The sequence below is a fragment of the Ammospiza nelsoni genome, chromosome 16 (assembly GCF_027579445.1).
Source record: "Ammospiza nelsoni isolate bAmmNel1 chromosome 16, bAmmNel1.pri, whole genome shotgun sequence".
Lineage (NCBI taxonomy): Eukaryota > Metazoa > Chordata > Aves > Passeriformes > Passerellidae > Ammospiza > Ammospiza nelsoni.
In genome coordinates this window covers 17,860,478-17,888,158 of record NC_080648.1, presented here as the reverse complement: position 1 = coordinate 17,888,158, position 27,681 = coordinate 17,860,478, and the positions used below count along the sequence as shown (strand labels likewise).

The 27,681-nt window shown below is 59.8% G+C and overlaps 1 protein-coding gene across 1 annotated transcript in view; it reads right to left on the bottom strand.

Annotated features, from left to right (window-relative positions):
* PPARGC1B (PPARG coactivator 1 beta) overlaps positions 1-19,858 on the bottom strand; it is a 44,114-nt gene extending 24,256 nt beyond the window's left edge. The window contains exon 1 of the mRNA XM_059483948.1: positions 19,775-19,858. Within this exon, the coding sequence (XP_059339931.1) occupies positions 19,775-19,858 (84 nt within the window). The remainder of the gene's footprint in view (positions 1-19,774) is intronic.
* Positions 19,859-27,681: the final 7,823 nt, after the last annotated feature.

The following is a 27,681-nucleotide window of genomic DNA, read 5'->3' as shown; positions in this document are numbered from 1 at the left end:
GTCCCCCCTGTTTCTGACCCCAGCTAATCCCGGGATCAGCAGAAAGCCAGAGACCCCAGGGCAGGCTGGCCTGAAAGCCAGCCCTGAGCTCTGGCTGCGACAGGAACTGCTCTGAGCCAGCAGCCACCCCTGGGCTGGCACCATCAGAGCCAGGGGAAGGCACCTCCAGCCTGGCAGTGCCACATGCCAGCTGGTCTGAACCCCGTGCAGGGCTGGCAGGGGTTAAGGCTGCCCAGGGCTGGCTTGGTGTGCCACCTTCATGCACTCTGCATGGCCCCAGAGCCTGGCAGCAGCTCCCCAGTCATGTGAGACGAGAGCAGCTCCAGCTCCAGCCCTGCCTCGCTCTTATCCACCCGCTCTTATCCATCCCCGTGCCTCTGCTGCCCCCCTGGCAGGGGCTGCCATGTGGGGACGTGGCCAGGAGCCCTTGGCAGAGCCTGCAGGGTCACCCTGGAGGGTCCTGCGGGGAGGCAGGGCAGCGGGACAGGGCTGCGCTCGCTGTGGCACCGAGGGGACATTGCTGGGCCACAGCCCCACAGCTGGGGCTGCACTGGAGGAGAACTGCCAGCCCTGCCCCTGCCAGCCCGGCAGCAGGGCACAGAGGGCACGGTGGGCATGGTGGGCACCGGCCAGGCAGCCCCTCAGCCTGCCCAGCCAGCCCCAGTGCCAGCCTGGTGAGCAGGTGGCGCCGCGTGTACCCAGAGCTGGCCGAGCCACGCTGGGTTATGCAAACCACAACAGGAGCTGTTTCAACTAGTTGGACTCCTGCCTGGCAGTCAGGTGCCTTCCTCCTCCTCCTCCTCCTCCTCCCAAACGGCTGCCAGGGCCCCGGGCAGCTGCCCAAGCTCCGTGGGTGCCTCTGTCCCCACGCTGCTCTGGGCGAGGGGCTCTGGGGTGCCCCGGGATGTGGGGGGCAGGCAGGGGCTCACTGACCCCCAGCACCAAGTGCTGCTCTCCCCCAGCTCAGCTGTGAGCCAGCCCTGCCAGTGGGGTGTCCTTGGGGTGCCCTCAGGTGTCCTGCACTGCCAGGGCACAGCTGGCACCACGGGCAGGCACAGGGAAGGCTGTGAACCTGCACAGAACCAGGGAATGCTTTGCGCTGGGAGGGAACCTGAAAGGTTTTGTTCCACCTTCCACAGCCCAGGGTGCTCCAAGCTCCATCCAGCCTGGCCCTGGGCACTGCCAGGGATCCAGGGGCAGCCCCACGCCCACGGTGCCCAGCTGGGAGCAGGGATGGGGGGCTGTGCAGGCAGGGGAAGGGGCTGTCAGCCCCAGTGCTGGTGAGTTTTACCCAGCACTGTGCTCACCTTGCCATTTCCCATCCCTGGGAAGTGCAGAAACGCAAGAAAAAACTTTCTGTGGAAGGAAGGGTGCAGGGAAAAGGTCCACAAAGGAAGGCCTGGGCAGAGCCGGTCACATTCCTGTCACCAGCTGTCCCTGCCACACTCACGCCTCATGGCAAGGGCTCAGTGTTGTCTTTGCCTGGAGAAACCCTCCCCAGGCCAGGAGGAGCCAGCAGTGGACAGCATCTGTTCCCAGCACCCTCTGACATTGCAACACACGGGGAAAATCCCACATGCGAGCACCAGGAATCCTCGTGCAAATCCTCATTCCCAAGGCAGTGCAGCCTGGCACTCTGGGCTGCCAGGAAAGCACAGGGCTCTGTGCACAGCACTCCAGCTCTGCTGGAATTTCAACACGGATTCCCAGGCACCCCCAGCTCCATCAGAACTGCCCCCTGCCCAGCCCAGCTGCTCCTGGGGGATCCAGGGACCACAGGGGCCAGCAGCTCCATGGGTGACAGCTGTCCTGCCTGGGACACGGGTGACACGGGGCTGGGGTGGCACAAGGGATGGCTCCATCCCCGTTTTCTTTACTACAAAATTCTGTGCAACAAAATAAAGCCTTTGCCAAAGGAAAGGGGCCCCAGGCCAGCTCCTTCCAGGGCTCCCTGGAATGCTCTGCTCTGTCATCCCTCGGTGGGCGCTGACATTTTGGGCAGGTATCAGTTTTTCTGTTCAGGGTGCTTTTCCAGCTGGATGTCTTTGATGAGCTGTTCTGCAGAGGTGGCATGGAGCAGGAGGAGCAGGGAAACCTGCCTGTGGTGAATGGTAAAATCCTCTGGCAACGCCGTGACGCTGCTCCAGACACAGGGGCTAAATTTAGACTGCTCATTTATTATCCTGCAGCTGCTGCCTTTGGTGTGAGAGGAGCCAGGGGCTGCACTGATGCTCCCCTCACCCATGGCTGGGGCTGCCTGGACACAGCCACAGGCTCACACTGGCTGCAAAGCATAAAATAATGCACAAACATTTTCCCTGGGTGTCTCCTGAGAGATGAGACTGAGTCCAAATCCCCCACCCTGCATCCCACAAGGGTTTACATGTGCTGGCATGAGCAGTCCTGCCTGGCTGGGAAGGGGGTCCCCTGCTCCTGGTGAGGGTACCCAGGTTTCTGCCAAAGGATGGGAGGCTTTCCTGTGGCTGCCCCACTGCCAAAATCAGGGATCTTCCTCAAGCAAGCCAGCCACAGCTGGAGCAGAGGCAGGAGGGGCAGGGAGCCATGGGTGCCTCCACCTCCTCTCCTCTGGCATGTGCAGCACAGACAAATCCTGGTGTGACCCCGGTGCTTGGCAGACAATGCCCTGCCTGCAGTGCCAGGGAGACAGCGAGTGCAGCCAGGCTGAGCACTGGCACCGTGGCTGCCTTGGGTGAGGAGCCATCCCCGGGCTCTGGTGGCAGGGAAGCCACAGGAAAGCCACCCATCCTTTGGCAGGAGTTCTGCGTGCCTCCAGCAGCACATCTGGGACAAAGGGGTGAAAGGAGGGATGGCCAGGGAGCCAGGCTGGGCTGTGGCCCTGCTGGGACTCACAGCAGCCATCCCCCCACTGCTGGCACCAAGTGCCATTGAGATGGGGCCAAGCAGGACAGAACTCCAGGCATCCCATCCTGCTGCATCCATCCCATCCTGCTGCATCCATCCCATCCTGCTGCATCCATCCCATCCTGCTGCATCCATCCCATCCTGTTCCATCCATCCTGCTGCATCCATCCCATCCTGCTGCATCCATCCCATCCTGCTGCATCCATCCTGCTGCATCCATCCTGCCGCCATCCCATGCTTCTGTATCCATCCTGCTCCATCCACCCTGCTCCATCCCATCCTGCTCCATCCATCCTGCTGCCATTCCATGCTCCTGTATCCATCCTGTTCCATCCCATCCTGCTGCATCCATCCTGCTGCATCCATCCCATCCTGCTGCATCCATCCAAGCAGGAGGCTGGCATGCTTAACCCGGAGATGGTTAAGACATTCATCATCCCTGCTGGACCCACAGCAGCACCAGTCCTGCCCCCACACTGCTGCTGGGATCTCTGAAGGGTCTCCCAAGCTGTGGGCTCTGCTGGGGCTGCCTCATCCTCCCTGGGGACAATGGGATGCAGTGGTGGCAGCAGCAGAGGCAGCCTGGTGCCCGCTGTGCCAGCTGCTCGGGAGGGGACTGGGAACCTGCCTGGCACTCGTGCTGCACCCACCCTGTCACAGCTGGGCACTGGAGGGGGGGACACAGCCCCAGGAGCATCCCCCAGCAGGGACAGAGGTGACAGTCCCTGCCCTGAGCCTGGTGGCTGCAGGGACATTGGGGACACGAGGGATGTCACACCTCAGGCTGCTGTCCCCATACAGGGACAGGCAGGACAGGCACGGGGCTCATGGAAAAGCCACTTGGAATGACAGTCCTTGGCCCCTCAGTGTTCCCACTGCTCCTGCCACTGACACACGGGGAGCACAGCACCAAAGACCTCCCTGTGCCTTTTGGGGCTGCTCCCCTTTTCTCCTCATTCCTTTTTCAGGCACCATCCTATGCACGGACTGTGCAACCCAAAAAATGCCCAGATGTGGTCCCTGGGTGACCTCCTCCTGCTCCCTGTGCTGACATGTGCTGAAGCAGCACAGAGGGGACACAGGGACACTGTTTCTGCCTCCCCCTCGGCCCCAGAGGCCTTTCCCCCGCTTTCCCCCGGGTCAGGAGGGGCACAAACCCTTGGGCAGTGGCTGGTATTTGGGTAAGAGGCCACACTGGGGTACAGAGGCAGCAGCGCGTGCTGCTGCTGTCCCGACACACACGGGGCTGGGGCTGTGCCTGGCCATCAGCACAGGCTCAGCAACTCTCCCACGGCCACCAGCAACACCCCCGGGACCCCAGGGACCCCCAGGCCAGCTGTGAGGGGTGAGAGGCAGGGCAGGAGCTCAGTGGGGAGCAGAGCCTGCCTGCCTGAGGCTCTGCCCCCTGTGCTCCCTGCACTGCAGGGCTGCACTGCTGTTCCTTGCTGCAGGAGTGCTGCTGCCCTGCTGGGAGCAGCCTGTGCCCATCGTGGACGGGACACTGTGCCACAGAGCTCCCCTCTGCCATGCTCCTCACCCTCCTTTGGCTGCCAGCTCTGACCCTCTCCCACCTTTCCCACGGGAGGATTTCCCAGTGCCTGCCAAGGGATTTGCAGGTATAAAGTGCCCACTCAGTGCCTGAGAGCCGCTGGCATCCACCCTGGCAGACACCCAGTGCTGTCCTGGAGAAACATGGGCAAAAATCTCACCCTGGCACTGCTGAGCCCAGCCATGGCAGCCCCTGGCCCTGGGCATCGCCCCTGGCGAGGGGCACGGGGCCCGTGGGGGGAGGCAGTGCCCGGGCAGCCCGAGCAGGGCACGTCCAAAGAAGGAAAAGAGTTGGATGGATGCAGGAGCAGGCCGGGCTCCCTGGCCAGCCAGCCCATACTGTAAAAGGAGTGGGAGCAGGGAGTGCACAGCCCTGGCTCCAGCAGTTTTAAGATGGCAGTGAAGCCGAGAGAAGGAGGAGGAGGAGGAGAAGGAGGAGGACATTAACCCTCCCAGCACTGCGCTGCAGCCACCAGCACTGCAGGGAGATGAATGGCAGCTTTCCAGAGGCTCCACTTAGCCGTAGATGGATTGGGGACCACTCAACTCCCACCCAATAAAATCCAGCTGCTGATGCTTTCGGGCCTGGCAGGGCCGAGCTGGGAGATGCTGACCTCAGACAAGCTGTGGGAAGGAGGAGCAGAAAGAGAAGGAGGAGAAGGAGGCACATGACAAATCAAGGACCCACCATGGGACAGGACATTCGGCAGGACCTTAAAGGTCCCTGCAATATGGACTCCCTGAAACGATGCCCTTCCACTTGTGCTGCCCCTGGGGGCTCAGCACACCAGAGGGGCAGGAAAGGGGCACCCCTGGTGCCACCCTCTGGGTGCCTGCATTGCCAGCCCTTGCTGGCTGCTCAGCAGGGAGCAGCAGAGCCAAGTGACTGCTCAGCTTCCCTGCTCTTGTCCCTGTGGACACACGTGAATATTCACGTTTTTCCTGCTTAATGTTTTCCTTTAAAAACATCGGGCTTGGCCCTCCCGGTGCTTTTCTGCAGGATTCATCAGAGCTGCAGCCACTGAGGAGCAAAGGTACCGGGCACTTAACAACAACTTCCCTTCTCCAAAGTTTTAATTGGTCATTGACGTCAAGTGATTATTGAGAATTATTAATTAAGAAAGCATTTAAGAGCCTGGCTTTTGTTGAGGTTTTGCCGTTACAATTAGTTTATGGGCCAACAGGAGAAACATCAGCCTTCGCAGCCACTTGGAGTGCAGCAAAGTGCCCATAATTAATTTCCCTTTCCGCAGCAAGTGCTTTGCTCTGACCTGCCTTGGGGACTCGCCTTTCTCCAGGTGTGCCAACCACAACAGCCCTGGAAGCACACAGCCACAGGGACATCAGGATGGGAACACCGTGTCCCCTCCAGCCCCTCTCTACGCAGCGATTGCGGCTCTTTTCGGGAAAGCATCCTGGCCACAAGCCCTGATCCCGGGGAGGAGGCCACCCTGCCTTTGAAAGAGATTTTCTTTTTATCTCCTTCCTGCCCTGGGGAAGCAGCTGCCTCGCAGGTGCTTGGCACTGGGAGGGTGTGTTTTGGCAGCCCATGCTTTCCAGGAGTTCCCTGAAGCCCCTCACACAGCGGCAGCACCCACCGCAGACAGCAGCAGGATGCTGGCGGGGTGAGCTGAGGCTGGAGAGGCAGGAGAGCCCCATGGGAGGGCTCCAGGAACGGGGCTGGAGCAGTGCCCGCTGCTGCCTCAGTCTGTGCACAACATCAGGCTGCTCCCTGCAGCAGCAATTGCTGCCTCCCCACCTCTGCTGGGGCAGCACAGCTCCTCCTTCCCTGGGGGATCTGGGGTGCTGCTGCATGGGGGAGGCTGGGAGGGCTGCTGTGGGGCTGGCAGGCTGCAGGGTGGGAGCCAGCACAGTCCAGCCCTTCCAGAGCAGACTGCAGGGATGCAGGGATGCAGGGATGCAGGAATTCAGCTCAGCCCTGCGCTCCCAGCCGGATGCTGCTGCTGCATTCCCTCACAGCACCCCAAGTGCAGCACCAGGAGGGACCAGCAGCCCCTGCTCAGCAACTGGGTCAGCTAAATATAAATGGAGCAGCCCCAGAACCAGGCACCTTCCTGCCTTGCATCATTGACACCCTAAAAACCACGGCCGGGGACAGGGGCTGTGGCAGCTGCTGCCTCACCAGAGGCTCTGCTGAAGCTGCTCCTGTGGAGCCACTGCTCCAAGGGCTCCCAGCCTTCCTCCTGCTGGCCCAGGGCAGCCGCCACGGAGCTGAGGGACCAGGTGGGACAGATGCCTGCAGGACAGGGGGACCAGGTGGGACAGATGCCTGCAGGACAGGGGGACCAGGTGGGACAGATGCCTGCAGGATGGATGCTCCCAGGAGGCCATGGCTGCAAGCTGTGTGTGCACACCTCCACACAGAGCAGGCCCCCAGGAGGGAGATTTCCATTTCCATTTATCCAAACCAGCCAGATCAGCTCCCAGGCACCAAGGCAAGCAGCTCAAACCCCTCATTAGGGCTGGGCAGATGCCTCCCAGCCCAAGGGGTGCAGGCATGCACCCACAGGTTTGGCTCCTAGGGTGATGTCCAACCCCTGGGTAAGAACATTTTGTAGGAAGACTCTGCAGCAGGATGGGTTAGTCCCAGTACCCCAGTTTGCTGCACCCCAAGGGCAGATGCCACCCTCAGTACAGCCTGCCCTGTAGTTTGTGGGTGCAGTGGCTCTGGTGCTGGAGCCCAGGAGAGGCAGATTTGGGGTGCTTTGAGCTGCTCCCTTCACAGCCTTTTTGGCACCGTGTGAGAGAGGAGGGATGGTGCTCATCCTGCACCCCACACCCAGTCTGAACAGCCCTTTGCAGCCTGCAGGTCTCCAGTTGTCTGCAGCTGAACATCACCCAGCCCGGAGGGTTGGTTATTAGGGAAAAACACTTTAATGAGGCAGCTCATTAAAGGCAGGAACAGATTAACCCAGGAACCCGAGGAACTCGGTGACTGCCGAGTTCAAGAATAGGAGCAACAAGCCCTTCCCTGGCAATGGTGGGAGATGCTGCCTCAAAGCAGTGGGATGAGCCCTTGAATCCTCAAAGCCCTTTCAAAGCCCTGCACCCCTCCAGGAACTGTGTGAGCTCTGGAGATGAAAGATGCTGGGAAGGGAGGACCACAGCTTGAAACCCATAAAAACACCCACTGAAATACAAGGGGAAAATACTCCATCCCCAATAGTCAACTTCACACACTGCCTCCTCCACTGATCAAGCAAAATCCCAGCACCAGTATGGACTTCCAGCAGGGATGCTCCAGGGAGAAAGCCTTTGGCAAGACACAACCCTGCTGCACAGGAGCGACGTGGGAGGAGAGGCAAAGCCAAGCAGAGTTCAGAGTTACGGTCAGCACAGAAAAATGAGCCCTGGAAAAGAAATCCAGCTTCATTTCTCACTACAGGGAAAGGTTTGCAGCTCTTCCCTCTCCTCAGGCAGAGGAAAGGCTGCTGAGTGATGGAAGCCCAGGCGAGTGGGGCACCTGGGGATGCCGGGGTTACCTCAAAGCCACTCCAGCAGCAGGGAGAAGAGTCAGGCCCGTGCCATGGCTGTTATGAATGAAGGTGGGAGCGGTGCAGCTAAAGATAACTTTGTGAGCAGGTACTATTAATAGCAATACACTCGGGCTTTTGCTTTGTGCTTCCTGCAAGGCTCTGCGGGATGGAGGAGCTCTAATGCATCGGGCCCTGCCGTGGCTCTGGGGAAGGCCCCATGTGCATCCCCAAGCCCAACAGCAAGACGGACAGCCTCAAGGAACGGGGACAGGCAGAGGTGGCCGAGGCTGCCACCGGTCACCCGGCACCGGCGCGGCACCGGCCGGGCGCTGGCAGTGAGGATGCTGGCGAGGCTGCTGCCATGCCGGTTTCCATGGCGACTTCAGCACTTGGCGCGAGATGGAGATGACGGGATCAGCCAGCGGAGTCACTGAGCGGAGCCGGCGTCCTCCGTCTGCCGTGGCCAGCGGCACAGCCCTGCCAGAGTGAGAGGCTGGCACAGGGCGCACGCCCGGCCGCCTCGGGGCATCTGGGTCCCCCTCCTTACAGAGCGTGTGGCTGCCGGTTGTCCTGGTGATGCAGAGCCCGCACATCCCATCAGCCCCTCCCTGGCACCTCCAGGAAAGCTCTGTCCAGGTCCTGACCCCAGCCCTGTGCTGGCCACTTAGCACACCTGGCACTGGAGCACCCCCATTCAGGTCTCTCCCCCATTTCCATTCCTAGTGGGGCTGTCCCCTTGCCACAGGACACACATCACATCCCAGTTGGTGACATCAGGGCCCGCTGGCACAGCCTGGCAGGGTGGTACCCAGCTCCCCTCTGCAGCTGAAGGAGATGCTGCAGGCTGGGGCTGAGCTGGCACCGGGACAGCCCTGATCCTCACTGGCCCTTGGCCCCGCAGAGGCTTTCCCTGGCTTACAGGTAATCTAAGATCAAGCGCTCCAGCCAGCCGTGCCTGGGCAGACACACACAGACACCACGGAGCAGCGGGGAACTGAACACCTGCAGCATGTGACTCCCCAGCTGGCTCGGCCTCCCGGGCCCCAAAAGAGACCTCCCTGGGGACCCCTGCCCTCGCCAAGCCGCCACACCTGGCCCTGGCATTCCCAGACCGCTGGCAGGGAGCACAAAGGGCCGGGGCAGTAGGTGGGGGGCTGGGACCCCCGGCACCCGCTCCTGCCGGCGGGCAGGATCCTCACCACTCACCCTTTTATTCCAGCAGTGCAATTAGCCTTGCTGACCCCTGAAATCCTCAGCCTCTCTAAGCAGCCATGCATTAAATCCCGGATCCAAGAGTGGAAATAGACTTTGTAAAAGGCTTATGGCCCTATTTATTACATTTTACGCATGACGGAGCCGGACAGCGCGGCTGCGGCCGCACCACGCCGAGGCAGCCGGACACACGGACGGGCAGGGGCTGCAGCAGAGCCCGGGCGGGTGTCTGCTCCTGGGCAGCCTTGTGCTGCCAGCCGAGCGCTCCCGCAGACGCAGGCCAGCAGGGATATCGATCCAGATGAAAGCCAACACCGCTGCCAGGCCGGGTAACCGTATCTGCCGCACATTTGTATTCCTCGGAGCAGGGCGGGAGGGCTGCAGCCATCTGCCAGGAGCCCGGGGATCCTGGGGACACTGCGAGCCCTCCACATAGAGCCCACCGTGCCACCTCCTCCCCTTCTGCTTCCTCTGCCTTGTCCATTCCACCTGCACCCTGCTAGGGCCCAACACTTGGGGAGTGCCCAAACAGGACCTGGCTGGTGCCCGCTGGGAGCTGAGGGGACACGGCAGCGGGGCTCACAAGGTTGTCCAAGGGCACTGTGTGCAGCCAGCGTGCAGGTGTTCACTGACACATCCCCGGGGTCCCACGGTTCAGCCAGGTGGCTCCTGCCCCAGGGGATGGCAGAGGAGCCTGCACACCACAGGCTGCATAGCTGAGCTGAGCACAGCGAGGAGCAAGGATGGGCAGCGGGGGGACAAGGTGTGCAGGGAGGCAGAGCCAAAAGCACACCAAAAGCACAGAGGCAGTGCTCAAACAGCTGAGGGACTCTCTGCTCTCCTGAAGAAAACACAAGGCAGCTCCTGTGTGTCTCCAAATCCCAAGGAGCCCCTGCAGCAGCCCCAGACCAGGGAGCCGCTCTTGTGTCAGCCCTGCAAAGCAGGCAGGAACAGAGGGAACACAAGGCTGTCCTCTCCACACTCTCAAAATGAGCCTGCTGCAGAGACTCCTGCAGCATGTATCACCAAGTCCCTGGAACACCAGCACACACACACACAGCCAGCCACTCCCCACTTCCTTGGAAGTGACACCCTCACTTGCAGGGCAGTTGGAAATGTTACAAGACAAAAGCAAAGGTCACCCTGTGCACCTCTGAGAAACTCAGCTTCCATCAATGCCTGGTGCAAGGTGCAAGCCTGGCTGATGCCAGGGGGTGCACGAGAGGCCCCCCATGCCACATAGTCAGACCCATCTCTTGTGCTCATCCAAAGGCAAAGAGCTCTGGTGTGTGTGAAGAAGCAGAAGCGGCTCCATGGGATGTGCACAGTGCCCGGATTCTGCCAACACCTTCATCTTGGAGGTGTGCACGCCCTGGTGCCCAGGAGGGTGGGTGTCCCTGAATGCCCATGAACATCCCTGGCAAAGGGAAATGGCACCTCTGGGGTGTCCCTCAGCTTGGCATTTCAAAGGCTTGGTCCCACACCTTTCCCTAAAGGTGCACCTTATCTGAGGTGCACCTATGGGCACAGAAGGACCCTTGCACTTCCCTGCCTTTCCACCCAGCCACGTTGTGGGGGTGATTCATCCCCAACAGCCCTCACTGATCACCCCGAGGAGCTGCAGCCCCACAGGGCCCTTTGGCAGGGCTGGATGTGGAGGTTTCACCCCGTAGCTCAGCTCTCCTTCAGTGCTTTGGAGCACAGATCCTCCCTCCACAGGGCACAATAACAAACAGCATGTTTGGGCATAGAAGGGCCCTGGCCTCAAAAAGGCATCGAGACATTTAGAAAAAACCCTGCAGTCCACATCTCCACAGGTTTGTGCTTCCCAACCCGGTCACTGCCATGAGATCCCCGCTGACCCAGAACACTGCAAGCCCACCCTGATAATGGCAAGGGGAATAATCCCCCCAGGCCCCACTGAATGAGGTTCAAACTCCCCATAACACCCGTGCACAAAGGTCCCATACCCGCCAGGGCACTCGCAGGCTAATCCTCCCTCTGGAGAGGCTGCTATATTTAGGTATCTAAATGAGACAGAGTGGCTCTTTCCAAAAAAGAGTTCGTTTGGGTTACATAAATACAGAGAGAAACTTGAAAGCTGTATTTCCAGGTCCTTGCACTGCCATAAGTGAGCGGCAGAGATGAGGACAGTCTCCCCCTGATAATCTGCCTTTCATGTATTTTTGACTCAGCTGGATGTGCAGACGAGTTTGCAGCTCCTCTGGGCAGATGGGCAGCGGGCACTGCTGGACACTGAGGTGGACACTGAGAGGAGGCAGCCAGGGCAGGCAGACCCTCAGTTCTCCCCAGGGAAACCACTCTGCATCCCAGATGCCCTGGCAGAGGAAGGGAGAAGCCAGCACTGCAGGGAGGCCAGGCAGCACCACTCAAAGCACGGGCAGGAGGAGTCAACAGGAATAAAGAAGTGAGCAGCTGCAGCCCCTCCCATCCCTGCTGTCCCAACATTCCCCCCATGACATCGCGCTCCTCTCAGCCACCAACTTCCTTCCTGCTGCATCCACTTTCACATCCCAAAGCCTTGGAGAATTCCCAGGAGAACGTCCTGCACCTACCACAGCTCATCCCCAGCTCCAGTTCTGCTGATGGGATGGGCTGGGAATGGTCACCAGCAAAGCAGTGTCCCCCCAGAGCTGGCTGGCAACATGTACCGTGAGGGTTTCTGGGGACACGGGCCACGTGCTTTCATTTTCAAAATACATATAAATAGACATACTTATTCCTTCTTAAAAGGACACAGCAACAAGGAAAAAAAAAAGCAGCTCAAATACCGTCCAACCTTTCAGCCTGAGAAAACCACACAGTTCTCACAGGCTGGAGTTCTGTTACCTGGGAAATGGGTTCTAGCACTGGAAACCCGCATGCGCCAGCCTCCCAGTGGGGCCCACACAGAAACAGAAACTTCCTTTTTAAGAAAAAAATTTGCTTTTTTTTTTTTTTCTTTTCATTATCAGCACGGTTTGGTCGTGACTGTGTGCAAGCCTGCTCAAAAGGAGAAACGATGCTGGTGGTTTAAATCTCCAGCTGTGCAGAGCTCTGGGGCTGATGCCGCTGGAGCAGAGGTTTGAAAATCCTCCTGCAGTGAAGGTGCAGGAAGGTGGCCCTGAGCCACACACACCTGGCACAGGCAGAGCCCCAGGTCCCCCAGCCCGGGGCAAAGGGAAGCAGCCTGGGTTTGCAGGGAGCCAACAGGAATGCAAAGTTTAATTAGCTGGAAGCCAAGGGCTGTGGAAGTTGCAAACATTTGCACTGAGGCAGGGAAGGTGCCAAGAAATCAGGGCTGAAGCTGGACAAAGTTCAGCCCCGCCGTGCTGGTGCCCGGTGAGCAGCCTGTGCGTGGCAGGAGCGGGTGCTGGCAGCTCACCTGGCACCAGCCAAGGTGAGCCCCTGGCCAGCTCTGCCACACACGGGCTCTGGGATCTGGCCCAGGACTGTGGGCTATGCCTGGGCAGCACACGTGGAGCAAAGGACCACCAGCTCTGTGCCCACCAGTGTTACCACACGATGCTGGCAGAGGGACTGGACTCTGCAGGGGATAGAGAGCCAGAGCCTGGCCCGGCTTCATCCTTCCAGGAGAGCTGTGAGTGTCACGTTTGTTACCTCCAGCTCCTCGCTGCCACCCTGGCATGTGCACAGCCACGGCCTCGGGGTGACCAGTGCTGGTCTCAGCTCCAAGCCAGCCTGGCTGCTGCCCAGTGTGCCAGAACTGCGTGCATGCAAGGGATCATGGCAGCCCCCTGACACCCTGCAGCTACACATGCACTTTCTTCATGAAAAAATAATAACGCGACTCCCTCCTACCTAGGAACTTGGCTAAAAAACGCAAAAAAAAACGCTCAGCAAAAATGCTGCACCCCCAGGGACAGCTGGGGCTGCTCCAGCCATGGGTCACCTCGTGGCAGGACAGCCAGGTCCCCAGCTGTCACTTGTGAAAGCCACATCCCCCCTTGCAGGGTGCAGGAGGGAGGAGAACAAACATGAAGAGAGGCAGCTGGGCTTCCTTCCATCCCAGGCTGCCCCAGCTCGGCCCGCAGCCCCGGCCAGGACGCTCGGCCCTCACCACAGGATTTCCTTGCTCTTGACGTCCATGAAAATTAGGAAATGAAGGTTCCTCGGGGAATAGGTGGGGAAGACAGCTTTTGGCAGCGGGGGCGAAAGGATGACACTTCCCACACCGTCCCCCCACATGCCGGGGACAAAGCGTGTCCTGCAGCCTCCCCAGACAAAGGGGGGAGCAGAAGTGACAGCAGTGCTGAGCTGCTGCTCCCTGAGCCCAACTGGCAGCAAAATGAAACGGGAACCAAGGGGCCTGGCCGTGGCTGGCTCAGCAGAGGGGCTGCGGTGCTGCCCCGGCCACAGGGTGCACAGGAAGAATTCAGAAAATGCATCTCAGTGAAGATATGCTGCTGCCCTGCAACTGGAGTCCCTGCAAGAGCTGGAGGCGCCACCTCAGCACAAAAACATCCATATAAAGCATGTACTGCTCATCCCAGGGGAAGGGAGAAGTGTCACATCAGCCCTCCATGGGCTCTCCAGCCTTTGTCCCCATCTGGGTGGGCAGGGGGCCGTGGGGACAGAGGAGACACAGATGGAAAAAGCTCCTGGCACAGGAGACACAGATGTAAAAAGCTCCTGGCACCTTTCAGCATCATCATGCTCCCTCCAGGAGAACTCCTGGTGCTGGGGTGCCCACCCAGCTCTCAGTGCCTGCAGGCTTTGCCTCGGGACACTGGGATGTGAGATAAGGGAAGTATTTTCCCTAAGCCCCACACTGCTGCCCGGCCGATAGAGATCAAAGGTGACTCTGGCTACTGCATGGGGCCGTGTCCCCGGGGCTGCCACAGCCCCTCCACATCCCCCACCAGCTGAACCACCAGATACCATGCTTGCCACATGGAGAACCCCTCCCCCAGTGGGTTTCCAGATCTCCCAGGGCCAAAGGAGATTTCCAGCTTTTACTTTTCCCTGTGTTAATTCAGAAGTGAACTGGTTTAATGCAGCAGCTCGGCCTTGGCTGTTGCCTCCACGTGGGGAAGTGGAGCTGGATGAGGACAGGGCTGACAAGGCCCTGAGTGCAGCCAGACCTGTGCAAAGTCCTTTGGCGTTTCTTGGAAGCTCCCGGTATTGAAAGAAAAAGAAAAAAAACCAACCCAACCGCCATAAATAAATAAATAATAATTTGTAAGCCAGAGTTCAGGAAAAGTGCTGAAAAGCAGATTGGCTGAGCGATAAGGGAAGGGAAACACATTGGCTGGACCATCACCCAGTGCCTCCGGTGCCCGTGCCCCTGGAAGTAGGTCACTACCTCACCTGACCACCTGCCCCATTAACTTCAACCTTTAGTCCCTGTCTCCTCACTACAAGCACAGGCATCTTAAAACCCCCTTGTCCAGGCGAGAAGGTGGCTCTGCAGGCAGCAGGAGGTGGGATCCTGCCCACTCCTGGGCTGTGGGCAGGGTGCCAGAGCCCCACACAGCCAGGAGCCCCACACGGCCAAGAACCCCACATGGCCCTGGAGCCCCACACAGCCTGGAGACCCACACGGCCAAGAACCCCACATGGCCCTGGAGCCCCACACGGCCTGGAGTCCCACAGGGCCCTGGAGCCCCACATGGCCAGGAGCCCCACATGGCTGGGAGCCCCACATGGCCGGGAGCCCCACATGGCCAGGAGCCCCACATGGCTCCAGAGCCCCACATGGCTGGGAGCCCCACATGGCCGGGAGCGTGGCGGTCACCGTGGCAGGGCCGCGCTGGCGGTGGCTCCGGCGCACACAGAGTTCCCCCCTGCTAAATCACTCCAGGCTGCCAAGCAGTCACGAGAAATATAAGCCCGCGCCGGGTTGCCATGGAGCAGGGCTCAGCTGCGGGAGCCTGAAGCCGATTCCTCCGGCAAACGTGTCTGCAGCCGAGGCCCTGCCAGCACCTCGCGTCCCCGGCTCCGCGGTGGCGGCCAAGCGGTGCCACACGCGTGGTCCCGGTGGAGCCACGTCTCTGGGGACAGCACTTCCCTTCCCTGACGCTGCTGCAGAGCCACACAGGGACAGTGCCCCTTGCCCTGGTGACAGCATCTCCCCAGGGCCATGGGCATGCAGAAGTGGTGGCTCCGGTGGTGGCATTTGGCAGCAGCAGCGCAGACTGGCCCTGCACAATGTCTCTGCCCCAGCACGGGGATGTCCCCAAGCCTCCATGGTGCTGGCACGTGCTGGCCAGGGGGAATCGTGTCCTTCACGGGATCATAGAATTGTTTGGGTTGGAAGAGAGTTTAAAGCTCATCTATTCCACCCCCTGCCATGGGCAGGGATGCCTTCCAGCCTGGCCTTGGACGCTTCCAGGGATCCAGGGGCAGCCACAGCTTCTCTGGGCACCTGTGCCAAGGCCTCTCCACCTTCAAAGGGAAGAGTTTTTTCCTAGTGTCTCCTGTAAACCTACTCAGTGTCAGTTTGGATCCATTCTCCTTGTCCCGTTACTACAGCACTGCAGCTCCCACATCCTGCCACAGCCCCCAGCCCCATCAAAGGGGATCTCAGAGCCTGGTGGGCTCCTGCCCTTGGCACCACATCAAATCATCTGCCAGGAGCCAGCCTGTGGCATCTCTGTCCCCAGCCCTGCACCAGAAACATGGAACCCATTTCCCAAAACCAGGAGTCTGGGGTTGGAACGGGCATTCCCAGAGCATTTTTAATTAGCCAACCAACCGCGCCAAAGAGCTCGTGTAAGTGGAGTTCCTCCCTACAAAAAGGCTTTTGACATTGGAAAGGTTAATGTGAGAGAGATCCCTCTCCCTCACAAAGCTCCCTTTGCTGGAGGCCCTCGTTGAGCCCTTAATTATTCACCTGTTGGAGAGGTGCCTTTCCATTACAGCATGAGACAGGGCAGGGATGCGCAGGCAGGCAGGTGGGGGAAAACCCTCGGTGTAGGGCACCCCTGAGGTGGGGAACACAGGTCAGAATCCCAGGGGGAAGGCAGGCAGGTGTGGGGGCAGGCTCTGAGGAGCAGGTTCCAGCCCAGCCCTCCTCTCCCTCCGGCTGCTCTCTCTCTCCTGGCTCAGCTCAGACTCTGCTGTGCTCGCCAGTCTTCACAGCCTGATGTTGGGGACAGCCAGGGGACAACCAGCACCCCCAGCTCCAGCACACAGCCACCAGGACACAGCCACCCTGCTTCCCAGAAAACTTCAGCCTCCTCCAGCTCGGCCACTGCAGCAGCCCTTCGACCCACGCTGCAGCAATGCAGCTGAGGATGCATTTTGCACAGGCCCTCGGGCTGTCCATCATCCAAACCCACCCCAAATCTTCGAGAGAAAAGCCACAGAAAGCAGGATATCGGTCAGCTCAGTGAGGACTATCAGAAATCAGAGATGCATCCCCACTTCAGCACTAGAAATGCCAACCCAGCGCGGGCTCGCTGTGCCTCCTGCACTCATCGATGGATTAAGCTGTTAGCAGGGGGCTGGGAAGTTAAAGAGGGAATATTGTATTTCAGTTCATGTGATCTTTAAACATCCCTCTGAGAAGCAGCCTGGGTTCTTTTTATTATTATTTTTCCCCCCTCCTGCTGCACTTTGTTTGGGGTTTTTAAACGAATTGAAGCCGTTACAGCCACGGTGCTCCAGCCTCTCACAGGGATGCTGAGAGCTGCTTCGTGGTGCTCTCGGCAGAGCTGCCTGGCTGGCACTTCCCAGCGCCTGGTGCCAGCAGATGAACCAGCTACAACCAGCTTCATACCTCTGAGCAGCAGAGTTGCACAAAATGGATTAAGGAGGCTCAGAAATGACACATTTTGAGGCGCAGCAGAACAAAATCACTTTTTTTTTTGTTGTTGTTGGGAAAAAAAAAGGAAAAAAGAGAAAAAAAATGGAAAAAGGAGTTGGCAGGAGAAAGGCAGATATCAAGTGAAAAACCCTGATTTTCTTTCTGTAGCAATGCAGGTACCACGTGAATCATCGCTGTCCTCGATATGTAAATAGAGGTTAGCTGGCACCCTCAGCACAAACCCTTGTGAATAAGGGACTGATGCAGATACCCCTGTGCGTCTCCCTGAGAGCCATGCTCAGGATTCCTCCCCTGGAGGGGAAAGGATCACCTGGCACTTGCACCAACTGCGCCCTTCTCACAACCTACAGCAAAAGCAGGACAGGGAGAAGCAGGGGCGAGCGAGCAGGAGAGTCCCAGTTCCTCAAAATTTCCACGAAGGAAACGGCCACTATTCATCATCCCGTGGCCTCCTGACAGCGCAGCCTCTCAGGACAACCTGCTCCGTGCTGGGGCACTGGGGTCCCTGGGGCAGCAGCCTGGGGGCTCCCCGGAGGAGGCAGTAACCCAGTTGTAAGCAGAGGCTCGTACAGTAGTAATGGGGAGAGACGTCAGCGCCAGCCCGGCCCGCCTCCCCTCCCAGTTAGAAGCAGCATGTGACAGAGCCAGGGCTGGAGCCTTCCCCCAGTTTCATCAGAGGTTAAGGTACAAGCACAACACATGCTTACAACTTCAGGCGGTTCTTAGCAAACGCATGCAAATCATAGCTGGGGGGGGCTGTTTTTTCTTCCTTTATCCGTCTTCTCTTTTCTTCCCATCGCAGCCCTGAGCCCCTCAGCGCACGTGGGGTCAGAAGAGGAAACGGAATTATCGAAAGCAGGCGCCGGACGGGAGAGCACAGAGGGGCTGCACGGGAGCTGCAGCGAGCTGCAACGCTGCCCCCGCTGCTCCTCTCCTCCCACACCTGCAGATTTCAGAGCAGCGCTACCTGTGCTGCTCCCTCCAGCAGAGACCACGCCGGGGGCCGGGAGAGAAAACAGGGGACACAGCCAACAGCGTTTCATCAACATTGTCTCCTATCAGCACAGGCCATTACACAGTTCTAAATATTTAGGGAATATTCACAACATGGTGGGCTTGCACGAGAGAGATGTGACAATTCGTATAATTTTTTTTTCCCCTCTCTTAGCAGTCGCTTTTTGCAATAAGATTCTTAAATTGGCACATCAAAGGCTGACCAAAAAGCAAAGAAAAAGAGAAACAAGGCTCCAGGCACATGCTGCAACCATAAGGGCTTTTCATGTCGTGGTTAACACACTGAGAACAGGAGGGTTATTATAGGGAAGTGGAGCCAGGAACTTTCACCTGCTCAGGGAGCAGTGGGGCTGGTGGAGGCTGCAGCCTTTGTGCCATTCTTCCAGGGGATGGCATCCCACACATGCAGCCCGCTCGGGGGACAGTGTCCCACACAGCCAGCCTCCTCTCCCGCAAGCCCATGGGCTCCCTCAGCAATAACAAAATGGAAAAAACCCACAAAGTGCTTACAAAAATCTCGGCCCACTTCTCACCTTTCCTGACCCTCCTGCTGTAATCAACCTGTCAGCAGCTCTCGGTTAAGAAGCCAGGCTGCCTCCCCCTGCTCTGCCCCCAGACGCCGCCCGGTCCCGTGCCAAGCCGGAGCGCTCTGGCGCTGGTGCAGGCGGGCAGAGGTGCCGGGACTACATCAGTCTGGCCGGTGGCAAGCCCTGCCTGGTTCTGGCTGGCACACGCACCGCGGGCAAATCTGATTTACCAGGTCTCGAGCCCGTGTTTGTTTTGAACCCAAACGGCGGCAGGATTAGCCCAGGTCCTGTCCCCCACAAACACACACGCTCCTGGCTGTTTGCAATCGCGGGGCTGAGCTGGTGAGAGAGCAAGGGTTGGGATGAATGCGCTCGCTTCACAATCAGAGCTATTTTGTAATCCGTGGTTATGAAAGTGAAGGGTCGGGGGGGGATGATAAATAACTACAGAAAACTCTTCCCACTAGCAGCAGCCTCATCGAGCCGACTGCGAAATGCGCGGCCGTGCTCGGGCTCAGCCCCGGCTCCGGCTCCTGCCCGGTTTATTGTATAGCGCCTCTCTTGCAGCCCCCAAAATGGAAAAGCATGCGAGCCCTATAGCCAGCACGGCTCGCTCTCGTGATCCCGCCGGAGCTGCCAAGGAGCCTTAATCTGATTTTAATACCCGGCTCCGTCCAAAACACAGCCCATCCACATTTTGGAGCCGGCGACTCGCAGCACCGAGACCCCTGTCGCTGTCGCACCCCCCCTCCCCAAACCTCCATCCCCCAAGATCCCAGCCCGTATGCGTGGAATTGACGCTCGGCATGACTCATCCCACAGCCCGGCTCTATCAGCCCCCACCGCGCAGCCCCCTGCGGAGCCCCCCCCACCACCGCGCCGCCCCCTCCCCACCTTCGGGGGAGCCCTAACAACCGGGGGGTGCTTCTGCACCGAAACCCATCGAGCCATCAACTTGTCCCCTGTCCCCCCAGACTGCCGGCCGATGGGGGGGGCGCGGGAGTCCACGTGCGAGTGGTGCTGAAAGCGCCGGCGGGGCTGCGGGGCTGCGGCCGCCCGGGAGCCCCGGGAGGGGCGCGCACAGCCCCGCGGGCGGCCGGCTCCGCAGCCGCGGAGAGAACGGGACCGCCGCACACCCCGGGCACCCGGCGGAACGAGCCGGGCCCCGCAGCCCCGCTCCGGCAGCGCCGGCTCTTCTCTTCCCCGGGGTGCCCCGGCAAGCAGCGGGGGGGTCCGTCCAGCTCCCCCCTCCGGTGCAGCGCCGGGGAGTCGCGCAGCAGAGCCCCCCCCGCGCCGCCTACCTGGCTGTCCGCTAGGTAACTGAAGACGAAGGAGGAGAGATCCTCGTCGAGCAGAGAGCTGCAATCCGGCCCCGGCTCCGCCATCTTCCACCTCCGGCTGGGGCTGAGCACCGAGCATGCAGCAGGCGCGGCGGCGGGAGCCGGGCGGCCGGCGGGGCGGGGAGCGCGGAGCGCCGGGGCGGAGCCGCCCGCAGCCCCCGCCCGCAGCCCCCGCCCGCAGCCCCCGCCCGCAGCCCCCGCCCGCAGCCCCCGCCCGCAGCGGCTGCGGAGCCGGACACGGGGGGATCGCTGCGAGGAAGCGCCCCGGGGGCTTTGCAGACACGCGTGGGACACCACTTTTGTGTGTCCCTTGGAAGTGCCACCCCGTCAAACAGGGGGTGCCGCCGGCCCCTGGGTTGCTCCGAGTTTGGATGTGTAAGCGTTGGGTGCAGCGGGTCAGACCAGCGGGCACATCCAGGCTCTCTCTGGGGCTTTTAAAGTAGTTCCTGCAGGAGCGCCTTCCCCAGGGACGCCACACGCAGAGGGAACCCGCTTTGAGCAGTGCCACTGCGCACACCTTAAAATTGCCAGCGTTTAGAAGTGGGAGCATCCAACAGCGCCAGGCACCTCTCCACAGTCCCCAGATCGCCCCATTTGGAGTGATATTTGGAGATACAAAAACCCTGAGAGGGGCGGCTGGGCCAGGAGTCACTTCCAGGCTCCGTGGGTCTGCATGAAGTGGGACCAGGGGACTGCAGTAAAGAGTAAAAAGGAGCAAAAGATCTTCTGATTTTCCTTGTTTTCATTTCAGCTGCGGCTGCGAGCATCTTGATGTCACGCACGTCATCTTTCTGTCTGGGGTTTTGAGGCGTATCCTAAAAGCCCTTTCAGAAATAATTAATGATGGGACCAAAAATCTCATGAATGTTCTATTTACTTACCCGTAGCAATTACATGGGAAAGAGCAGGGCTTGGCACTGCAGCCTGAATTAGCTGATACACAACCAACCAAGTGGCAACACCTGCAGCCTAATGGCTCCAAATCCTTGATTCCCCTCAGAGTGCCTAGGCAGGCCTGCAGGGTCACCATAAAGAGCTGATGGAGCAAAGTGATGTGGAGCTATCGGGGTGGGGAGCTCTGTGCCAGGCTCTGAGGGGTGAGCAGAAAGTGCTTCTTCCTCTGGCAGGAAAGGCCTGCCCGTGTTCTCCTTGCTGTTGTTTCAAAGGCAGAACTGTTTCCAGGCACTTTTTAAATTCCCCTTTGGCTCAGGACACGTTGTGAACACCAGGCAATGGAGCAACACTGGGTTTTCCCTGATGATCCCGAGCCTTGCACCAAAGGGAGATGTCAGGAACAGCGTTTGTTGTGTCACACTGATGAGAGCTGCAGGCCAGAGTGGCCTGGCTGCTGGGATGGGACAAAGCAACTCTTCCTCGTTGCTGTTCACTCTAGCACTAATTACTGAGTGCCAAAACACTTACCCAAGGTGCTTTTCCGGCTGCCCTGCCAGCACTGAAACTTCTCTGCCCATAGGTGGGAGGCCTGGGCCCGGAATGCCCTGCCAGGATTCCCAGTCACAGCGGGCACAGCACACTCAGCAGGGCCAAGGAAGGAAATTGCCTTCCTCTGGGGCATGTGCAATTCCTTGAAGATTGGCACTCAAATTCCCAGCTGAGCCCACTGAGCAGTGATCTGCATTCCTTTCCTTGAAGAAGATAAAAGTGATGAAGGCTATGGTGTGATGAAGATGAGCAGAGAGCAGAAGGGAGGTTTGCCACATCAGGGCTGGAAGGCCTCACCACACCAGTCCTTTGGGAGGAATTTGTTTCACAAAAGGCGAGGTTTGCACTTGTGTATCTCGTGATTTCCTTTGCACCATCTGCACTCAAGTCGGAAGTAACATTCGTGGGAATTACTCGTCAATTGTCATTCAAAAATCAAGTTGTGCATAGCTGGGCTTTTCAGAAATACCTTTTCCCTTATGGTCCTTGTACAAGAACATTTCCCTTTCTTTCTGATGGAGGAGATGAGCCCTTCCCAGCCTCCATCCTGCAGGACACCCCTCTGGCAGCAGCCACCCCCAGGCGTGGAGGAGCATGAGGAAAGCAAAGCTCAGCCTGCACTGCCCCATTTCCCCTCTGAACAGACAGGTGAGGGCTTCTTCCAGCCCTGCAGCAAAACTGGATGTGATATTGGGGTCAGACCCCCTTGTGCTGGGACGAGGATAGAGGACAGCAGAGCACAATGGGGCATCTTGGCCAAGTGGACTTTCTGCTGCTTCTGGGTTTCTGTGGGATCCTGCAGGATGAAGTACAGCTGCTGACGTGGCTGCAAGTTGTTGTTAACCTGCCCAGCTTCAGCTCCTGACTGCTCTGGACTTTTGCACAGTCCAAGCATTTTTCTGTGCCTTTTGGTTCTTTTCACCTATGAAATGGAGATTACACCACTTCCCTGTGTCCTGCAGCTTCTGGAGGAACTGGTTGAATAACACTCATAAAAAGGGCTTTGGAAGCACCAGGAGAGAGGAGAAGGAGGACAGGATGTTATAAGTGGTGTTGTCTCCACCTTCTTAGAAGTCAGTCATGTGGCAGCCTCAGAACCACCTGCGGTGGTAGGGATGGTGGTGGTGTGAATGGGACATCGCATTGCCCGTGTCACACACCTGCCCTGTGCACAGGACCTGGCCAGCTCTGCCGTGTGCTCACAGCTTCCCTCCTCAACCAGACCCCGAGCTTCGAGAGCAGGGCAGCTGCCAGAGCTCCAGCTCCTGCTGCTCCCTGTATCTATGGGCTCCAGGAGGTGTCGGCCCCTCTCGAGCAGAGTTAAACCCCCTGTGCCCACCCTGGCCTGGCAGCCCTGGCTGTGCTGGAGTGCCCCGTGGCACCACGCTGCCTCTACAGCAGCAACTCGATGCTCAGCCCGGAGGGGCTGGGGATAACATTACCGAGGTAAAATATAACAGGAAATCTTGCAAATGTCCTTTCAAAACAACAGCGAGCGAGTAATGTCATTGGGCCAGCGGTCAGGAGGGGACAGGGTTTGAAGGTACCCTGCGCCTGCCAAAGGCCAGGCGTGGGACAGCGGCCGGAGCCAATGAGCGCCGGCTGGGCAGGAGCCACCCCGGCCCCGCGGCCGCCCGCCTCGCTCTCACGTTGCAGCTGCCTCTGTTTGTGGATGGCAGAATGTTGTAAGGAGCGGGCAGTGAGAGGCAGCGGCAAATGGGGCTGCTCCGAGGAGTTACAACACCCGCAGCCCCCGCTGGTGACACTCTCTGCTTGGCACTCCCGTGACATGGGGGACTGGACCGTGGCTGCTCTCGCTGGGGACGGGGGAAGGCTTTGTGGGCTGGCAGCAGCTCCGTGAGCCGCTGCTGGGTGAGCTGGGGGCAGCTGAAGGGGAAGGTGTCCCCAGGCTGCCCAGAGCCCTGCCCTGCAGCCCTCTCCATCCACACGGGCTGCTCAGGCGTGCACAGTGCTCGGCAGTGCCATGCCCAGGGTTTCGCTGACTTTCTCTGTCTGGCTCCTTTCCAGGAGCTCTGCTTTCCCTTCCCCACAGCCCTGCTCAGCCTTATCCTTCACCTGAGATCACGAGTACAGGGACAGAGTGCTGCTTTCCCTCCATGCTTTCTGTGCCTCATTAGCTGTGTGCACCTGGGAACTCCTGTCTCCTCCTCCTCCTCAGTTGGTGACAGGAGGGCTCTGTTATGCTTTGTGGCCAGCAAGGAATGAAAGTCTGATCTCCTCTCTGCCACAGGGCTGAGGGACTGGCCCCTGGGGCTGGAGGGGACCTAGGAAACAAAAGTGGATTTTGAGGGCAAGGTGGGCTCCTGGCTCTGAGATCCAGCTTGTCCAGGGGGTAAGGCTGTTTCCCCAGAGCAGGGGCTGCTGCAGCTCTGTCAGAGGAGCCTGTGGCCAGCACTGAGGGCTGAGGGATGCACCCATGCAGGGGATGCTGTAAGGGCTGCAGCCTGCCCCACCCTGAGCCTGCCCCGCTCCCAAACTGCAGCCTGGAGCGTGCTGGAGAGGCAAATCCACACAGTTATTGCAGAGAAAAACCTGTCAGGAGATAAATGTGATGGCAAAGGAGCAAGAAGGGGGTTTTGTGGCTGCATTGTTGGAACAGATGGGAATTTCCTGGAGCAAGAGGCAGCGGAGGATAGGGATGGCTGCTGCACGATGGCTCACGCTGCCCACCAGCTGTGTGGGCCGAGTGGGGACCAGGATGCCCATTGACTCCTTATGGCACCTTCAGTGACTCATTTGTCCACGGAAGCAGCACACCCACAGCAGCTGAAGCAGCCTGTCCTCCTCCCCAGGCTGCTCTGGCGCAGCAGGGCCAGCCGGCCCCTTCTGCCTGGGGATGAGAGGCTGGCAGCAGCCCAGGGCACTCGGCTCATGCTGTACCTCGCTTCATCTGGGGGAAGGAACACGCTGTCAGAGCCCTTGCACTGCTCCTTCTGCACTGCCTGACATCCCAGCCTGCAGCCCCAGGCTGCCCCTCGCTGGTCCAGGCTGGTGCCCCCCGTGCTGCCCAGAGCAGCCTGGCACAGGGCACCAGCCAGCTGTGGGACCGGCAGGATGGCACCGTGTGCTTCGTGTCCCTTCCACTCCATCTGAGCTCGGCTCTCCCACAGCCCTGGCAGCTCTCACACTGTGCTGCCAGTGTCTGTCACAGCCCATCCATGTCAGCCCACTGGCCTCTGGCTGCCCCCCGGCCTCATCCCTGCCTGCTGAGCTGCCTGTGCTCCTGGTGCTGCTGCCTGGGCTCCCCTCACTGCCCGTGCCTGCCTGGCAGGACAGCCCCAGGAGCTGTACCCCCACCATCCTGCTGCCAGCGGCTCCCAGGAGGAGTGGGGGGCACTGGGGTGGCTGGCTGACACCCAGGCTGGCCTCATCCTCCTCTGCTGATGGCTGCAAGCAGGGCAGCTCCTCCTGCCTCTCGCTGGAGGCTGCTCAGAGTCTGGGTGCCTCTCTTCCTCTCTCTGTGTTAACTGCCTCATCCCAGAGACGTGCCATGATCACCAGAGCAGGTCCTGATCCTCCTGCACCAGCAGAGCTGGCCAAGGCAGTGAGCAGTGGAGGGAGACGCCGTGGATCTGCAGCACTGCTGAGCAAGGACTTGCTGTTCCCCAGGCAGCTGTTGCTGGCAGGGATGTCCATGGGCATCTCCTGGCTCGTGACTCCCAGCATGCCAGGCTGGCTCTGTCTGTCCCTGGGCCTCCATCTCGCAGCACCCCCTCCTCCTCTGTCACCAGCTGTCCCCTGAGCATCCCCCACAGTGACTGGCCACCGTCCCAAGCTCCTGCAACCCTGCCTGGGCACGAGTGGTGGGAAGGGGCTGGTGCTCAGCTCCTGGCACCCTCTGAGCACAGACACTGCTGTCAGCAGAATCCCCTCAGCAGGTGTTTCCCCCTTGCCAGGCTGGCCAGCAAAGCCACCCTCGGCACTTTGGGGAGCTGGGGAGTCAGTGGGGGCTGGCTGTGAGGGGCGGGCAGCAGGCACTGCCGCATCTCCCAGCCCTGTGCAGACACTGCTGTGCTGCTCCTCAGCGCCTCAGCACCATCTCCCTGAGCAGGAGACACTTCAGCTCCAGCCAGTGCTATAAATAAAACCCCGTTCTTTTATCCCGCCAAATAGGTTCTCATTGATTTTACCTATTCCTCCTCTTCCCCCCCGAATCCCTTTGGAATGTGAAGTCAGCTGTGGAGGAGCTTGGGCAGCCGCCAGCCCGGCTGGGGAAATGCCACCCCCTCCAGCCCCTCTTCCTGGGAATAGCTGCTCTCTCTCTGGGCAGGCGGCACCGCTGGAGGAGAGCAAACGAAGCTCCCTGGTGGAAGTTTGCCGGCTAATTATTTATTAATGTCCTGGCAGTGCAATCACCGGCAGCCAGGCAGCCCCTGAGCCCCAGGAGGAGGAGGAGGAGGAGGATGGAGAGCTCTGCTGATGGGGCTTTCTTGCTGAGGATCTCGGGGTGAGCTGACACCGCTTTGGTGTCCGGCTGCTCTGGTTCCCCATGAGGTAAAGGGGGCCCATCCCAAAGGGGACCATCCCAGAGACCCTGGGAAGCACTGAGGGCTGGCCCCAGGGTGGCCCTGGTCCCTTGTGGGTGATGGCAGCTGTGGGGCTCAGCCCCCCCAGAACAGGCAGCGTTTGGATGCTGACTTGCTGCAAGCAGCTCCTCTGCACACAGGAGCTCCCCGTGCAGGGATAGCAACAGAAATAATGCAGCAAATCACAGCTCGCACAGCCTCCCTGGCACTTGAAAGCATCTCGAGAGCTTAAAAAGCTGCAAGATGCTCTCATTCCCATCCTCTCCGTGCTCCTGTGCTTAGAGGACGGGGGGAGCATCAATTTCCCCGGCAACGGGGCCCGGCTCGGGCTCGGTGCGGGAGGCAGGGCGGCCTCGTGCTGCCCGAGCGGGGCTCCGGCTGACTCATCGCCATGCAGTATGCAATTACCACGGCGAGTGCGGGCCCCTGCTGTTCCGCACAGGTATCTGTGTCAGCCAGGGCTATTTCCAGCTCTCCCCGCGCTCCCGGCTCCGCAGAGAGGTAAGAACAGAGCCGCCTCGCTCCTCCGCCCGCCACAGGCACGGGCACGAGTTTCCCGGGAGCGGCGAGCCGGGGGGCTGAGGATGGCATCCCGAGAGCCCGAATCGCACGGCCGGGGGAGGAGAGATCCGTGCCACTCGTGCCCACGCGTTCCGCGCTCCTGCGGCCGCAGCTCCGGCTGGCAGCGCCCGGGGCTCGCAGCGCTGGCACCGGGCATTGTCAGCGCTGCAAAAGGAGCAGCAGGGACGGGATAAAGCGCAGACTGAGAAATGCTCCGGCCTGGAGAGGCAGGGGAGAGAGCGGGATAAAGCAGGGACGGGATAAAGCACAGACTGAGAAATGCTCCGGCCTGGAGAGGCAGGGCAGGGATGGGATAAAGCAGGGATGGGATAAAGCACAGACTGAGAAATGCTCCGGCCTGGAGAGGCAGGGCAGGGGAGGGATAACGGGAGCGCAGCGGTGAGAGGCCGCGCCTTTCCCTGACCGAGCAGATAACGGAGCTCCACAGCTCTGCCTCTCCACCTGACACCGAGTGCCCGCCGTGCCCCAGCAAGCTGTCGAGCCAAACTGCACTCAGAGAGTGAGATTTTTGGATTCCCAAAATGTTTGCCTAAGATTTTTCTCGCTGCTTTTCCCGCTGGTTGCCGTGAGCTGGAATTGGGGAAAGCCTCAGGTGTTGGGAACATCTGGGACAAGGATGGAGCCCACCAGCCACAAGCCTCGATGGTGGCAGGGTTTTTCCAGCTGGGGCTGTCCCAGCAGGGCAGGAGCTGCAGCCCTGTCCCCGTGGCCATGAGCAGAGGCAGCTGTGCCATCACACCAGTGCTCGGACTGGGAAGGACTGGTGTCCCTGCCTGGGAAGGACGAGTCTGCCCCGGGGGAGCAAGCCCAGCCTTGCACAGCCTTTGGGGTTTTCCCGAGGTGCTGGAGGTTTGCTCACCTTCCCCAGGAGGATATGATATGAGAGGAGCCTCCCCATGCAATGGAGATGTGCCTTCTGTGGGACAGCCCAGGGGGGTGACACGATGGGTGTGTGACATCCCTGAGCCCCAGGGTGCAGCCTGTGTGGCAGGGAACATTCTAAATCCATTTTCCCTGCCCTGACCGTGAGCTGTGGTCACCCCCAGCTGGGCTCAGATGGCTGGGCCTGCGGGGCCAGGTGTGGGGGAAAATGGAAAAAGAAGGGACGGATACATCCAACAGTCAGGCAGGGCTCTGTGCCTCAGCATCCCTTTGGCCTTTGCCTGACCTGTGCCCACCAAAGCCAGGCCTGGGAGGGGGTGAGGCCTCAGCCAGACCGGTGCCCCTGCTCCAGGTGCCAGGCTGAGAACAGCACCCAGCCTTTGTCCTTCCCACAGCCCTCACTCAGCACGGGAG